We start from the raw sequence: 17,665 nt of genomic DNA, 5'->3' as shown, positions 1-17,665 counted from the left end.
AGACTTTCTCATACAAAATGTTTCTCTTCTCAATTGCAGTCACTACTGCAGATTAATGAATCCCTAAGCATAGAAGAAACCACAGTAAGGAACAAGTTTAATGACTTTCTTAAAAAATACATTTGCTGAGTTCTGATACAAGAATCTTCTATCTCACCACAACAAAGCCAGGTTACCTGCTAAGACTGTGTTGTTAGTATGCTGCCTAATCAAGCTAGTCCAGTGTGGTCCCACTGTTTTTGTGTTTGGAGCTTCACTGTACATAGCACACCTCTCCTCTCCTTTACCACAAATGAACTCTTTGCTTACACTAGGTTTTTATTTTCCAGTGTGAAATAATACAACAGCATCAAAACAGCACCTTGTGCTATTACTAACTAAATATACTGTTCTGAGTTTCATTTGTACACACTTCCAATATTTGGCTAGTAAGCCGCAATCATGTTCTTAGATAGTACTAAACCACAGATGAAAGTTTGCAGTTAAGTCCACTAACAAAGTAAGGCACTAAAGACACAGAATCTAGAGAGCGTCTTACAGAAATAGAAGTGTTGATCAGCAGCATTGGTTTTCAATGTCTGCTTCAGGTACCTGTGCTGTTGTGCAGTAGTTTTCAACCTTTTTTCATTTGCAGACCTCTAAAAAATATTGAATGAAGGTGCGGACCCCTTTGGAAATCTTAGACATATGGTAGTCTACAGATGCCAAGGGGCTTGTGGACCAAAGGTTAAAAACCATTGTTCTGTGGTAACAACAACTTTTCATGGACCCCTTAGACATAGTTTGCGGACACCCAGGGGTATGCGGACTACAGGTTTAAAACTACTGCAGTAGAGCTATTAACTTGCAATTTATGCTCAGTGTGAGGAAAATAACCTCCAAAACATTAGTCGTTAGCCCTAGCTAGTACTCAGGTGAAACACAGACTATCTATAACTCTACCAAAATGAAAACACTACCCTCAGTAACAATTTCAAGGATAGCACCATAACTAACAGTTTATAAGAGCAATACACAATTTAAATATGAAATTAACATGCAAAGAGGATAAGAAGCTGCTATTAGAATGCTGCAATATAAAAGGTATTCAAAAGTCTAGTTTTTTGATTGCCAGATTAGGACTCCAACCCATGGTGGTGTCCTCTGGAATTTCTTCCAACGAACGCCAAGAAATGATGCAAAATGAAGGCAGAGGCTCCATCTATAAGCAATGTTTTAAAAAGGCACATGGCTTTAGTTAAAACAGAGGGCTAATCTTCATTTGGAATTTACTAGCTTTTGCTGGTTTGCATCAAAACTAGAGTATAGAAAATGAAACGTTACAGTTCCAAGAAAATGCAAACATTCTGGCTTTATGCCAGAACATTTTTGTATTGTTTCAACAAGGTGAAAAGTAAGTTTTGTTTTGTTAGAGAACAACTCTTCCCCATGAAACCCATCTGGTTTGTTACATATTCATTTTAAAGGAGCCTAGTCTAAAGATAACGTCTTCCCAGTTAGACATACAGAGAATTATGGAGTTCAGCACCAAATGGCTCTCATCCAGACAACAAATGTGAATGCTGCTGTGCAAGGAGCTGCAATCCTTGGCCTAAAGCCCCAAAACTAGTGTCAAACCCCTGTGCACTAGAAATGCACCACATTTACTACACATAGGTCCCTCTACACCTTCTGAGGGATGAACAATACATGGGCTCACAGTCACTGCAGTGGTGTGATTACTCTGGAATCTAATGATAAGCATATAAATATCAAGACTGCTAACTAATTAGCTACACTATCCAGTTATTCTGGATTTTTGTGTCTTGTAGGCAGAATTTGAGTAGGGTAGTTTTCCCTTTTACAGTCTGACCTTTGCATGCAATTGAACAGATTTAGTAGCAAGACTCCATTTCCCCATGATGACAATGGTGGGATAGGGAAGGGAAGGTTGGGGGAACAGTCTGCTGAAATAAAAAGAAGGAAAATCTCATGACTTACATATGTTTCTTTCCTAATATTGTGTTTCTTGTTCACAGTGTAGCTGTTGGGATAGTATTATTCAGTTTTGCTTCTCATTCCTATATGCTGAATCTAAACTAACTAAATATAATCAAAAGTATCCTTTGAGGGCACCATGTAAATGTAGAGAAGAGAAAGATACCTCTTGACTTTATGTTAAGAACATCAATAAGAACTTGGGAAACAAATCAGAACTATTATTAAAAACTAACCCTTAATTTGGGTTTTAGGTGATCCCTTTCTTAATGTTCAACAGAATGTAAAGGTTCATTTTCATACCAATTGCTGACTGCATGCAGGTTCAGAATCACAGAATTTTGCTAGAAGCCAGTGGCAATAATCATTCATAGCCCCAGGAAAAGGGAAAAAAAGGTTCACCCTGGTGGCAAAGGTCAGATTTCTGCAGGCAGAGAGCCTGTCTATATATATGAATGTTCCTGGGACATCTTTGTCTGATATGGTCTCATGAGGATGACACAGGCTCCACAATGTCCCCTCTGCCTAAGGGATGGCCCTATAGCCACCCAGATCAGTTTGGGGTCATTTGACTTGCATTGTTCCAGTTCCTGTTGATTTTACTCTGAACCTGGGGAACAATAATTGGAACCTTTGTGGAGCTGTTTCTGAAGGCTTAAATTAAGACTCTTCAGCTACTGGGAGTGATTTAAAAGGCAAACAAGATATTTGTAAGAGTTGCTATATTAACAGATATATAGAGCTATCAAATACAGTTCTTTGCTAAGAAATGACATACTGAACGTATCATCTCTGTTTACATAGTAGAATATTTAAGTAAAAATATCAAATAACACTGAAGTGACAAAAAAACTGCTACGCTAATGAATATATCATATCATTATTTGTCTATTTATGTTGTGTGTATTTTTTAAAGAGTCATATACTTATGAGTTCTATTTGTAACTGATGCACTGCATACCCAAATATTTGGAATAATGTATGGAAAACATCTGCATTTAATTATATTATAGTCCTCTTATACAGACAATGGGAATTGAATTAAGGAATATTTTGAAACCCCCACAGAGATTTAAAGTATTAACAGCTGCACAAGAACTTTACTGCTACAGTGTTTGAAAATGTTTTGTTTTACAGATCAACAGTCTGACACATCATAAATATCAATCATACTATTTAAAATATGTAAAAACTGAAGAAAAATTAAAACCTGCATTTTGAAAATGCAGGAAAATTCACAGCATTTTAGAAGGTGCAGACTGTATTATTTTGTTTTCCAAACAAATGTAAACATATAGCATGTTGGCACAGAAAATACATCTTGTACAAGGCTGTTAAGCAAAAAAACTGCATAAGGGCTTATTATGACAGAATAGCCTGAGCAAGCTTTTTATAGGATCCTTATATTGCCACCATGGTGTACCAAAAGCAGATTGAATAATTCAGACAGAATAAATTAGCAGTTTGTTTTTTCATTCTTTACAAAAACAAGCACTAAACTATTCTTGTGAAAACATTAGGGGATATAACATGAGCTGAGTGTCTGTCCTGAAGAATTAGATGTAGATTGGATTTTCTTTCTGGATGCTAACTGGTTTCAAATGCCACTTCTCTTCAATGTCAGTACCAGTTCTGCAGTTAGTTTTCAATCTCCCAGTGATTGAAGCACATTCAAAGGCAGTTAGCACAGCAGGGGGGTAGACTTTCTCTCAGAATGTAACTATATCACTCAACAGCAGCCGCATGCAACAAGGGATCTAATGTTTTCTTCTCTCTTCTCCCTCACCCCCTTAGTGTCTCCCAGCATTCTTGGATGCCAGTCACCACACCAACAACCTGGGGCAAGGGGCACCAAGTCTCCATCACCAGCCCCTTAACACACTTTATGGTGTAGTAGACAAAGTCAAGTCTACAGTTCACTTATTGTCAGGAAAAGAGGTTCAGCTAAAGCTTGTTTTCTAAGTGAACACTTTCTTCTAAAGCATTTCACATTGAAGGATTTTAAAATAGATATATTTAATCTTGGCAACCAGCCAAAGAAAATGGTCTGATATAATAATCATCTACCTCCTCCCAAAAGAAAAAGAACTCTGAAGACCTTAATGTAAATGCAGCATATACCGTATGTTAGAAGGAGAGAGAGAGCCATGATTTGTCAAATTAAACCCAGAATTAATATTAGATTTATTAATAATACTGCACAAGTTCCCCATATAGTGTGGAATATTAACAAGTACATATATCAGGACTGGAGTCTGTACTAGCTGCAAGCATTGGGAAATACTGGTTCTTGACATCACAGGTTCAATCTAAATTGAAAAACTATACAGTTAGCACCTTTGAACTTTTCCAATGAATCATGCGACTGAATAGGCTTTGCAGGTTATGATATATACCTTGCTAAGCGACAGCCTGATTAACAACCAAGTGAGGCGGAATTGTGGGGTAGGGTATTAGAACAAACTTCTCTGACTCACCAGTTTTTCGAAGTGGAAAATCATCCTTGGCATCCTGTGCTCCTAGTAAAGTGTATTTGTATGACGGAGAGGCCCCACTCAGGGGTGGAGAGCTTTGATCCAGTGAGGTATGGTGGGCAGCCCTGAAGCAGACAGAGAGAGGTCACGACTTAGCAGTCAGTGAGGTGACCAGCAGTAACCGTCTACACATGTTGTCCACATGTCTCAGCTGTGTTTATGTGCTTACTCCTCCAAGTGTGCACAAACCACAGGCTCATGTAACCAATTTCACTTTTACAGTAAGTCATGGAACTGCTCAGGATTCCTAAGAATGCCATTTTTGTACTTATCATAAAAGTCACAAAGGATAAGAGTCATGTTGGCCCACAGACAGGATCTGTACCAGATCGGGGAATTGAACATTTTAGGTTGTTGGGTTTTTTTAAGATGTACCAGCTGAAGCAAAGCCATTTGATTCCTGTTTATTAAATAAAAATATAAATTAAAAGTGGCCTTTACTATGGAGTTGTCACTTTTTGTAGGGCAATTACCCAATATTTTGAAGAGGTGGTGTTACTCCCCTGGAAAAATATAGATGAGTTTGCCAGGAGTTGTAAAGGAGAAAGCAAAACCTTGTCTTCAGTTTGGGCAGCAAATGAAACTTAATAACTGCAACACTTTGCAGCACGTAAAGTTAGTTTCAGCAGTGAAGTCCCACATTGGAGAGCTCTTTCTGACACCTGGGCAATGCAAAGAAAATTGTGGGCAGCTCTTTCCAATCATAAATGCCAAGGGAATTGCATCATCTGGCTCAAGGACAACTTAATTTACAGAGCTTTTTTCTTGTGGGGCCCTTCTTGGAACCTCATATCTACCCATTTTACTCCTGACCTCTTTTACAGGCCTGTTGTGGCAGCTCTCTCTGAAGTAGCAGGGCCTGTCAATGACATTACATACCTTTAGAGAGCAAGGTGGGTGAGGTAATATCCTTTATTGGACCAACTACTGTTGGTGAGAGAGACAAGCTTTTGAGCTTACAGAAAGCTCTTCAGGTGACCCAAAGAAGAGCTCTGTGGAAGATATGTGGAAGCTTGAAAGTTTGTCTCTCTCACCAACAGAAGTTAGTCCAATTAAAAAAAAAAACTACCTCACCCACCTTGTGTCTCTAATATCCTGGGACTGACACGGCTACAACAACACTGCATGTTACATGCCTTTGTCAAAGGCAATTGCTAATGTGAAAAATGAAGTGCTTCCTTCCCTTGGGAAGTTGAGAATTCTATCCCTAGAGCTTTCCTAGTTTCTGCTTATCTGAATACCTTAACTTCAGATTTCCCTCTTGGCTGCTGGGCCAGAAATTTACGTCGTTAGTAGAATAATGCACATTATATAGCACATACTATTAAGTACAGTACTGCCATTGGAACAATGTAATTACATATTAAAACATGTTACCAGGATTCTCAAACTGTACAATACAGTGAAAACCCCAGAGGCAAACCTTTAATAACTGTTTAAAAGAACAAACACCAGATCAAAATGTTTAATCAAGGGACATCTAGGTGTCTTGATAGATTGCACAACAGACTATCTTGGTAGGAATCTTGGGTTTACTCCTCAGGTCTCTAAGCCTCTCTTGGGAAGGAGGTGACACCAGCATGCTGCATATATTTCTATCCAGGCAGACTCAGGAATAGTGTTGAAGTCTTTGGAAACATGTCCACTATCCTGTTTGCAGGGTTGTTTTATGCTACGATAAGGATGGCAGAAAAGATTGGACTGAAATAATGAAAAAGCAGACCAGAAGAATGAGTGTAAATCCTTAGCCATTGCAATGCTTAGCAGCATCACCATCTCAGTAACCTGAGAATCTCGTCCTCATGGTTTCTCTCCAGGATCAGTGTGTATTCTTGGATACCTAGGGCCAACAATCTCAAAAAGAAGGGTGAAAAAAGCTAAGAGATCTCTTACCACTTCTCAATATGCTAGAGAGTTATTCTAAATTCCCACATATTGGACCGGAGAGCAGCATTCCACAATATCTTTTAACTTCATCTACCAGTATCATGGCTTTGCATTACACCTGAGGCTAAAAGGAGGCTGTTTTCATTGTCTGAGTCTTAATCTGAGTGGACTCAAGCACAAAGCCATTCCCAATGGAAAAATAGGTCAGATCGCTTGAGATTTTATATAAATGATATAGCAGCAGAGGTTAAAACTTCAGAAAAGTTGAAAAGAAAACTCCACCTCTCCTAGATCCTCAAATTACATCAGCTCCCCTTTCTGGAAATGGGATGGCTCACCTGGAGTCTATCAATCTGTTATGCATGTTCTCCATGAGCAGGTGAACCACAAGGCCACAGCAAACTTCCATAACCAGGTCTAAAGCCAGACAAAAATTGCCTAGCATCATTGTAAACACTAAACTTGGCCCAGGTTCACAAGCTTTTTAGCCAGCCTGAGTCAGCTTTTGAATGAACCTGGGAAAATTATGAGTGTGGGTGGAAAACAAATGCATTCACATATTCTGTCTCCAAATGTGAAAGTTTTGGCCTGCGCTCTGCTTGAGTTTGATAGGGGATGGTTTGAATGTGAAATTCAAAGTGAGGCACTTGGGTCCTGAAATAGGAACAAAAATATAAACTCCTGTGAACTGAAACCACTTTGTTTTGAAAAGCTCTAAGTACATCACTTTGAGTACAGGCTCTCAATACTACTATGTTCAGTGAGAAGTGTTTTTATTTTGTTTCTTAATTAATGTTCTTGGGTGAATTTTTATGTTGGCCTGGAGACAGGTTCTCAATATTCCTGTTGGGGAGGAATTCGGGTGCCCACCCTTAGCAAGTATATCGGTGAGGCATGCAAACAGCTTAACACAGAACATACATGTACCAGAGCTTGGGATGGCGGCTCGTGGAATGATTCTTCCCATTAGTTGGAGAGTCTTTTGTTGCTGATTTACTCAACAGGAACTCTTGAAGTTTCTGCTTCACCTCTGTGCTTGCCACTGCCCCTAAAACACAAAGATTGAAAGCTCTTCCCATTCTCTAGAACCGTGGGGAAAAAAAACAAAAACAAAAAAGAGCCACAGCTTGTGGAAAGTGATGGAAAACAGAAGGAACCCTGGTGGAAATCACAGTCAAAATGGGAGAGAGTCTAAATTAAATGTTCACTCTGCAGGAGACTTCTCTTTCAGGGCCTGAGCCAAAAGCCCATTGAAATTAATGGGAGCATTTAAGTTGACTTCAGTGGGCTTTGAATCAGATCCTTTCTCCTGTGAATCCTTTCCAGGTGCAGAACCAACTCTTAAATATCCCAAAATCATTAGGAAAAAGAAATGCTGATAGAAATAAAATATTGTCTGAGTCCCTTTGAGTTTGAGTTACCCACAAATAATGTCTTCAATGAACTAAAGCAATACCAATAGCACCTCAAACCCGTCCTCTGCCTGCTGCACTGCCTCCTAACAGAATGCTGCACGAAGCCCCAGAGCTAAGTCTTTGTTTTCAAGGGCCTGCGATCCTAAAAGATCATCTAATGCTCCAAGATAAGATTTGTGGTTGACAATTTTGCTCTTGAAAACAATGGAACTTGTTCACAAGAGTGAAGTTCATTGTGCTGGAGACAGAGCTTCTTGGGGGCCTCTTGGACAGCAGAACAAACTGCCACAGGATATGGGAACTACCTTAAACCTCACCCACCACCTTCCATTTCAAGTGCAAGCCACACTTTTTCAACCTGGTCTTTGCTAATATAAACATAACATGTCATATAGTTATAAAATATCCACATGCAATGTTTCCTGTGGGGTGGGAAAAGGAAAGAACTACCCATTGCTCAATGCACCACTGAAAGCCACTCTAAAACCACAGTGATGGGTGCAAAATAAGAACCTGAATAGAACAGAGGATATCTTTCAAAAACACAATTTCAGAGTCAAATTTTGCCTTCAACACTTGTGTGCAGTTTCCACTAATTTGATGGGAGTTCCACTGAGTCTTTACTTTTTAAAACCTAAAACATATTATAGAGTCCTCTGCTAAATGGGTACTATTTTCCTTATAAGTAAAAAGGCTAAGGAATGTAAATTCTGCAGGCACGGTATGCAGATCTCTTCTGGTTTGTTCTTTGTACTCCTTCAGCTGCACCAGTAGTAATACCTCCTTGTGGCAATTCCATTTTGAATCACTTCACATTTTTGATACCCTGGAACAATCTGGTTTTAAACTGACCTTACTGCGGGAATTATTTGTATCTGTCTCCCTCTAGTGAGCATCACATTCCAGCAACGTTCTTTCATTTGCCTCAAAACCATACTGGAGCTGGAAACGGAACTCATGGACACATCTCAGGAAGCTGCGTCAGCAACACTGATATGCCCATCTGAAAAGAACTAGTGATGAACTAGAGCAGATGTGCTCACTTAAGATACTTTTAAATGCTATATTAAGTTTTCCATCTTGAAACAATGTTCAAATGAATTTCTTTGCTAGCAAGCAGCCTGCTGTTTGGTAGTGCGCTCTGCACTGTGTAATAAAGAAATTATCTGAGAGAAGATCTCAGACGAAGCTTTGTGCTTTCAACTACATAGCATTTATTTTTACAAAAGGCAAGGTAAGTATCTGAGAGGAGATATACGAGCATGGTGCAACCCCCCACAGCTCCATAACTAACAGTGTGGTTGAGTTTGCAGGGACAACCACTTACTCCTGTGGCTGAATACATAATGTTGAACAGGACCACACTTATTAGCCTGGCTCCTGGCCGTTACCCATTGCAAGGGGTGGGAAGGGAAGGATATATCATCTTTTTATTCTGACTTCTGGTACAGTGGCTCTTACTTTCTCGGCCTCTTTCTTTGCCTCTGAGAGGAGGAAGTTGCTGTTCCCTGCGATGTCTCTCTAGCTCCTGCTCTTGCCTCTGCTGCTCCAGTTTCTGCTCCTTTCAAGGAGTTCTTGCTGTTGTTTAATGGCGAGAAGTTCCTGTTGTAACTTGCAAAGAATAAAAGATATGAGGAAATGCAGTCTGCACCGCTGTCCAGGTCAGCGTTGGCCAAAATAACTCACTTCAATAGCTGAGAGAAGAGCTTTCATCTGTGCTCATATTACTCCGTAACCCACTTTTCTATTCTCTCAAGTGGAATCCTGTGTTATTAGCTGCCATTAAAATCAGCTGTATATCATACAGTAGCTGGCTACATTGGTTTTGCTGCTGCTTTTTTTTTTTTTTTTTGCCAAACATGAGTATAATCTGCACATTATTCTCACTCTCTGCCAATGCAGCAACAGACTCTAAACGCTATTCTCAACTGGATTTGTCAGTTAATCGCATCATAGAAAGGCTCCCACATTAGCAGAGCAGCAGTCTAAGATATTTCAGAAAGAAAAAGAAAAAAAAACCAAGACCATAACTCTCAGTCAAAAAATCTTCAGTGTTCTTCCATGACAGGTTTAATCCCATAAATCAGTTTCTTTCATATTCTGTGAGGTAGCCTGGAGAAGGGCAAAGTGCCAAATTTGCAGCACCTGCCCCCAGTTTTGCAAATATCAGAAGGCAGGAGGCCTGTCTGTGTGATTTGCAGACACAAACTCAAGCAGCTGCAAAACAAAAAAAAAAAAACTCAGTCACATTAACTAGGCAGATCAAAATCGCTCCTCCAAGAAAGGCAGCTGTATTGAGGCCTGACTGAAAAATTGGTTAAAAATGTGGACTTGATTGACTGAGAAGGTCTCATCAGAATGAGACAGAGTATTCTAATTCAGAGTGCCTTGGTTTGCTGCCTGTATATTACAACACTGCAATAGCCTCTACCAATTATGCTTGAAAATCTTTTAATAGTCAAAGGTTATGGCCATCCAATCCAGTGTAGGTTTCCATCACTTCTCTATGGTCAACAATAATCACTGAAACTACATCTTTAAGTCACACAAAGACTTCCAGGAGAGGAGCACACCCCTTCAGCTGAGATATTCAGCTTACTGTGGAGGGGCCCCATGTAAATGAAAGATTTTGCTACCTTTATGTGCTCCTGGAGCTGGGCCTGGTGCTGTCGGGTCAAATTTTCATGCTGTTTCTGAAACTCCGCAATCAGAAGTTGTTTCTGAATTTGTTGCTGCTGCTGGATCAGAAGTAGCTCCTGTTGGAGCTGCTTTTCACGCATAATTGGGTCCACAATGGGAACCATCATCCTGAGATCTGTTCGCAAGTCCAGTGGTGTGATGGGCTCCAATCCCACAGGAACCTCTGACTTTACATCCACTATAAAACAACAAAAGGAAAATATATATGTGAATGCAGACAAAAATGAATTTATGCTGCATACTGGGGAGAAATAATTTAATTTCACCCCAAATTCCTTCAATTTATCGAGTTAGCAAAATGCCTGTCATTGTAAGCCATATGTAAAATCTAGTCATTTCCACTAGCAATCTAACACATTCATACACCATCCTATTACTTTCCTCCCATTTTTTAAAGAAATGTCCCCCCGTGGAATAATGAGAACCCAGCTCCTACAAAACATTGTGCAACATGTCAGAACTTGCCAATTTACTGACTTAGCATTATTTAGTTTACCTGGTGAGAGATTGTGTAACAATATACATTGAGTATACTTGTGTGTCTGGCATAAGATGGAGGCCCTGGAGTTGTGAGTGGTCTTATTCTCAAAGGAGAAAGCTTACATTCAGACTGACTGACTATGATTTTACACCTGTATCGATATTCTGCATTATGCAGTGAGAGCCATAAATGTGCTAAGCACAGAGGAAGACACACAGGATTATATGGGACAATAATGGGGAAAATACATTTTTAAAGTTTTTACGTGGTTGTTTTAAATAATGAACACACACGTGCTTATAGTAGATAGAATGTGGCACATACTATATATTACTCATCATGGAATGAAAACATCTTGCTAAAAGACTGTTTAATTCATCCTTGGTAATGGAATAAATTGTTAACACAACACAGAACTGGGTAATGAAGAATCTCTTGACCTTTCATTCCCTGAATTAAATCCAAGGATATATACAAACTTAATGATTTTCACTATGCTACACAGCAGGGCTGTTTGGGTTTTCATACCAACTGTGGGGCGTAGAACACAGATCTATCTGTGCCAAATAGGCAGACACCTACCACTTGTGCTGAAAGAGAATCTTCATTGGTAATTAGCAGTATAGGGTCTGAGCAGTTCTCACTGAGCAGAGTCTGGGCAGTGTTTCGATTCACTAAAGGGAAATTATAAACACACTAGTTCACTGCAACTATTTCTATTGAAAAAAAATTGAATGGCTATAAATGCAGTGTCTCAAAATGATGAGCTGCACATACTTCTATACATATTTTCTCTCGTTTTATTTTCTTTTATTGTTCCCTCAGTTCAAAACAAAGAAGAGAGGGACAGAATACAGTAGAAACATTCCAACAAATAGTAGTAGTATGCTGGCTGTGAAACCTAAAACTCACAGCCAACAGATTCAGCTGAGTTCTAAGCATACGCTAAAATCTGTTGGGTATACTTTGGCATCTGACACGTGAAATAAAAAAACTTTTTTTTTAAAGGAAGACATGAGGCACCATATCTTCCCTTTTTATTATATTATGTTTCTGTCAATAAACTGGTAACATCAAACATTTTGTTTTACTCCTTGAAACAGTGATTGTAAATCTCAAAGCATAATTTGACTTCTTAACCTGCTATCCCAACAGAATGATTATGCCTAACTGCTTGCTTTTGTTCTGAGACTAATCACTAAATTGTAAAAAATCACCCTTAACTTACAAAAACTACTCTTGATTATAAATAATTGCCTGAGACCAGGAGAAAGCAGCAGTCAAGAACCCAGCCTTTCATCCAAATTATTCAGCTGCAATCCACATTCCATTTGTCTAGACTAAATATAGCAGCGTTTATACAAGAAATCAATAGCGCTTCCAAAGAGCAGAGCGGAGACATGAATATTTCATCAAACTCAGAGAGAAATGGCAATCAGCAAACTGACAGTTCTGTGTAGGTTGACTGGCCCTCCAGATAAGTCCTTGTTACTTGGACAATGGCTCATCGCCTGCAAGTCACAATCTTATCATAGGCACTGTTCTATTTTAACATTAATTGTGTTGTAGGTGACAAAGCTTATGATGTTTAAAGTGAAGAGATGGATTTTCTTACATCTTCTGTGACAGGATAATAACCCTCACCAGGAGCAATAATAGTATTTAGAGCTGTGGAAACCCTGCAGGGTTCAGTTTGCAATAGTGTTTGCAAACTGAACCCTGTAGTTTGGTTTGCAGGCATTGGCTACAAACCAACCCCTGCATGTTTGCCTGGGTGATTCAAGTCTGATTATAACTCTTACCTCCCAGAAGCATCCTACCTCTCTATCCCCCGAGAACCTCTATCTGGTTAGGGGGGAGAAAGTGAATAGATTTTCTAACAATGGAAACTTCCCTCTCTCAATCGGCAAAATGTAGCAAACCTGAAACCCACGCTCAGTTGAAGGGATTCAAATTCCTGCTGCAAAGATTCACACAGCTCTAATATTAACTGCATACCGATGGCTCCATTTCAGCAAGTTCAACTTATGACCCTCAACAATGGGGACAAAATCAATGAGTGGGTATTCAGAAACAGAGATTGTTTCTGTATACAATATTTACAGTGGTCATTGTTAAAGAGTCAGCATTTTCCTACAAATTCTCATGATTCTCAGGGCGGGTGCAAGGATGTTTCGCACCCTAGGCGAAACTTCCATCTTGCGCCCCCCCACAAGCCCTGTGGCAGCTCTCTGCCCCCCTGCCCTGAGGTGCCCCCCCACCTAGCGGCAGCTCCCCCCCTCCACTCTGAGGCAACCCCCTTGCGTCAGCTCCCCCTGGCCTGGGGAGTCATGCGGCAGATCCCCCCCACCAGTTCACCTCTTCTCTGCCTCCCCCACGAGAACGCTGTCACCACTCCACTTCTCCCGCGTCCCAGGCTTGCGGTGCCAATCAGCTGTTTGGTGCTGCAAGCCTGGGAGGGAGAGAAGCAGAGTGGGGCGGCGTGCTCAAGGGAGGAGATGGAGCAGAGGTGAGCTGGGCGGGGAGCGGTTCCCCTGTGTGTCACGCCCCCTCTTACTTGCTGTAGGCGGCCCTCTCCATGCCCCCCTGCCCCAGGTCCCTCCACCTAAATGCCGATGACGACCAGAGCGGCCAAAGATCCGAGCGCTGCAGTCGCTGCTGAAGGACCCGAAATGCTGCCCCCCAAATGCTAGTGCCCTAGGCGATCGCCTAGGTCGCCTAATGGGTTGCATCGGCCTTGATGATCCTGGAGACAATGCAGATATACCTCTACCCCGATATAATGTGACCTGATATAACACAAATTCAGATATAAGGTGGTAAAGCTGCGCTCCAGAGGGGCGGGGCTGCGCGCTCCCGCAGATCAAAGCAAGTTCGATATAAGGTGGTTTCACCTATAACACAGTAAGATTTTTTGGCTCCCGAGGACAGCATTATATTGTGGTAGAGGTGTATTTCCTGTCAAAAAATATTGGTAACAATTGTGTTATCTCAGATATTACTGTGTGGTAACTGTTGGTACAGTGATACTGACTTTTTAATGGCAACCACTGTACTGAAACTGCATCCCTGGTAACAGCTAACCTCATCAACCAAAACCTCAGAAATGATTCTGAACAAATGTACATAAAATCATTAATTAAACAGACTGTTAAGGTGCTGGCTGTTGTACAGACCTGGGCCATTTTCATTATGGTTATTTCCTACCAATTCATGAGGATGACATAGAGGGAGCCAATCAGTGTAAAAGTGGAATAATGGAGTTCAAAGTCAAAGACAGAGTCTACAAGAACTTTGACATATTATGGTTGAGGTACCTTTCCCCCCCACACCATTTAAATTTTAGAAAGATCAAAGAAGGCACAAAAAAGTTTATTCGGATCACGCTTCATGTGTTATACACAGCCACATCACACTAGAACACGTGCGTTTTTCAAGTGCACACAATGTGCCTTAATATTCAGTGTTTGCAACATGTGCACATCCGAACTAGGAGTGGGAATTTTTAAAAAACCCAAGAAACATTGGGTTCAGGTCTCCCATCTGAGGACTTACCAGAATCATTGGCGGAAGGAGGGGGAGGATGGGCATAAAGAAAACAGTAAGCTTTGACATCCTGCTGTCTGCTGATGAGACAACTAAAGATACTACTCTAAGCTCCAGCGATTCAGGAACTATGCCAAAATGTTAGAGGAACAAACACTCAGCAAGTTGCAAAAACAAGTATATTTGTTTCCCTTAAGAACTTCTTTTGCCTCAATCTTAAAATATAACAGCACAAGGGTCACAAAAGGGTCTCTATACAGGCTACATTCAGTATATGGGCCTTACGGCAACGTTTTTGGACACACTAGGGCAAATATTAGCAACACCTGCAAAATACCATGGTCCAACATTTGCATATCCATGTATAATAATACAGAAGGTCTGATTTTAATTGGCTGAGGCTTTGGTTCTTGAAGTCACCCTTACACATGGGCATCAGTGGAGAAGCACTGCTCCTTTGTTGAAGGATGCCATTTCAAGCTGTTTCCAGTGACTCATAGTTTAAATTTCCGCTGACTGGCCTATTCAAAGATCAGGGCCTTACTCACCATTTTTATAAGAAAACATCAGGAAAAAACAACAATCCGTGGCACTGACCACCATATTCTCACAACAGGGACAATCTTCCCTTTCTTTGGCAATTATCTTCCTTGGTACACAATTATGTCATTTTTAAATACAGGAACTTTCACAAGGGATGCTGTAATCTGGTGATCAGGTTAGCATGTGTCTGCTATTCTTTATTTGAAATTTAATGAAGAATTCTAATAGGCTTGCTTACAATAATTTGTTTGATGCATTTACAGTTCTGAGTCTAGAGGAACTGTGTAAGTGCATTCACTGGGAGTGTAGAAATTCAAGTTAACCCCTTCATCACTGAATTTCCTGAGCAGCAGGTTGAGTTGTTCAGATGGGAACCGGTGGCAGACAAGTTAAAGCAGCTAAGATAAGGTCAAGTTTTTTTGTTACCTTGTTGGGGGCGGGGGTAAGAGAGAGGGTAGCTAAAGCATTTTAGAGTTTGGGAGTGGCTCTTCTTTTGTGGGGAGAGGGAGGGCTGCAAAAGCTGGAGAGCTAAAATTAAATGACCAATTGCAACAGGGAATATGCAAAAGACAACAGGTGGCCATCCTTTTCCTAAAGCAAGCAATTTTAATGTTAAGAGGTAAAGGAGGATTTATGAAAACTTATAAGATTTATTAAAATCCCAAAGAAACAAACTTCAAAAAAAGGGACACAAACTATTCAAAATATCAGCCCAATTTTGAGAAACAAGGTATAAAAAATAGACAGTCCTTTCTCTACAGCATCATTGGAAAAATGTTAGGGCTACTCTTTTTAATTATATTCTCCAAAACAAGTAAATTTTGAAATTATTATTACGTTGCGCAGCACCATCCACAAGCATCATCTTCACTTCATAAAATGAAAACAAAAACAAACTAAAACATAGTAAAGAGTTACAAACATCCAGAAAATACAGAAATCTTAAATTAAGATTCAAAAGTAGAGGAAAATGCATGTACAAAATTTATGTTTTTCAGTGTGGAAACAGAAGGGATGGGTTGACCAGCAACAAATTATCACATGCCCATAACCAAGTTGCTGGAGAACCCACATAAATTAGTTTAAAATGGTAAGAGTGTGGTGGTAAAGCATTAAAAAAATCAATGATAATGCTTTGAACTTACTTCTTACTTTAAACCCTGAACTTTAGGATTCATGTGTAGAAAATCCAGGAGTTGGGACAAATCACTGAGGTAAAGGTTCGGGGAATTCTGCGCCACTGTGCAATGCAGAATTCACACAGAATTAATGTTCTGCGCAGAACTTTATTTTTCCCTGCAGAATTGGTGTTGCAGAGCTGCTGGTCACCACTAGGGGCTGCTGGACCCAGCACAGCCCAGCTCTCTAGCTCACAAATAAAGGACACTTCTGGGGGGGGGGGAGGAGGGGAAGGGAGATCTGGAGGGTTCCCAGCAGCTGTAGTTCCCAGCACATCCTGAAGGAAGGAGGCAGAGTGCAGGAAACTCCATACAAGCCCGGAATCCAGCATCAGGCTGTTTTTCTCTTTGGATCTAGGGGTAGAGGGATGGGTGTCTGGGCTAGGGGACACTACAGAGCTGGGCTCTGGTGGGTTGGGGATGTGTGTGTCTGAGCTGCAGGGGCTCCCTGTGGCTGAGTTCTGGGGGCCGATGTCTGAGACTGGAGGGGCAGAGCTTTCCCCCAAGATGTGCCCAGCTGACATGTGACACATCCAGACTGAGGTGCCCAACAAAAACATAAAGAGAAAGAGGAACTGGGCTGTCATACAGGTTTCTTTTAACTCTCTACTCCTGGGGGAATCTCTTTTGTTGTCTGTATTGTTACCGACATACTTGCTGACCGGTATTTTGAAATAAAGTACCAAAATAATTGAAACCGGTGTGATTATGTGGTGTTGTTTTGACAAATAAAATATGCAGAATTTTAAAATATTGTGTGTAGAATTTCAATTTTTTTGGCATGGAATCCCCTTAGTGCTGTGATGTCCTGAAGCAGTGTGTGGAGGGGGTAGGAGAAAGGGACCACTAGGGGGTTTCAGAAATGAGATATGAGGGACAATGGAGGAAGGTATAGGAGTAGTGGTCTACAAGTGGGAGTTGGTAGAACTATGAGAAGATACAGGACAGCCATGTGGGAGCAAGAGAAGGAGGGTGAGGCAAGGCCACTGGGAGAGGGTGCAGGCTGAAGAAGATCTGCCCATGCAGAGAGATCTTTGCAATCATCCTGAGATGGAGTATAGGGAGAGGAGGTCAGGAGTTCAGAGCCAGTTGAGGAAGAAATATCTCCCTGTTGGGCAGAATTAAAGGAACATTGCACACCCTGTAATCTAAGAGCAGTCCTGGCAAGCTGATAAAGTGGTGTGGCAGGACCACACAGCCCATGTAAATAAACAAATAATGGAGGGATGTGTCAGTAGTGAGAATACTGGACAATTAAGTGAGCAACATGGTTTTGAACAGCCAGGGATAGAGGAAACACGGAGTCTGGCAAGAAAACTATTAAAATGGTCCAATGTGAAATGGTTACACAATAATTCAACATTTTGGACCTGTTCCTGAGAGAAGCTGAGTGCTCACAACTGT

At 40.7% G+C, this 17,665-nt stretch overlaps 1 protein-coding gene across 1 annotated transcript in view; it reads right to left on the bottom strand.

Annotated features, from left to right (window-relative positions):
* HDAC9 (histone deacetylase 9) overlaps positions 1-17,665 on the bottom strand; it is a 684,467-nt gene that overhangs the window by 281,313 nt on the left and 385,489 nt on the right. Inside the window, 5 exon segments of the mRNA XM_030550719.1 lie at positions 4,455-4,576; positions 7,320-7,446; positions 9,275-9,379; positions 9,382-9,424; positions 10,450-10,691. Of these exon segments, the coding sequence (XP_030406579.1) occupies positions 4,455-4,576; positions 7,320-7,446; positions 9,275-9,379; positions 9,382-9,424; positions 10,450-10,691 (639 nt within the window).

The sequence above is a fragment of the Gopherus evgoodei genome, chromosome 2 (genome assembly GCF_007399415.2).
Source record: "Gopherus evgoodei ecotype Sinaloan lineage chromosome 2, rGopEvg1_v1.p, whole genome shotgun sequence".
In the NCBI taxonomy this organism is placed as follows: Eukaryota; Metazoa; Chordata; order Testudines; family Testudinidae; genus Gopherus; species Gopherus evgoodei.
This window is presented reverse-complemented; position numbering and strand designations above follow the sequence as displayed.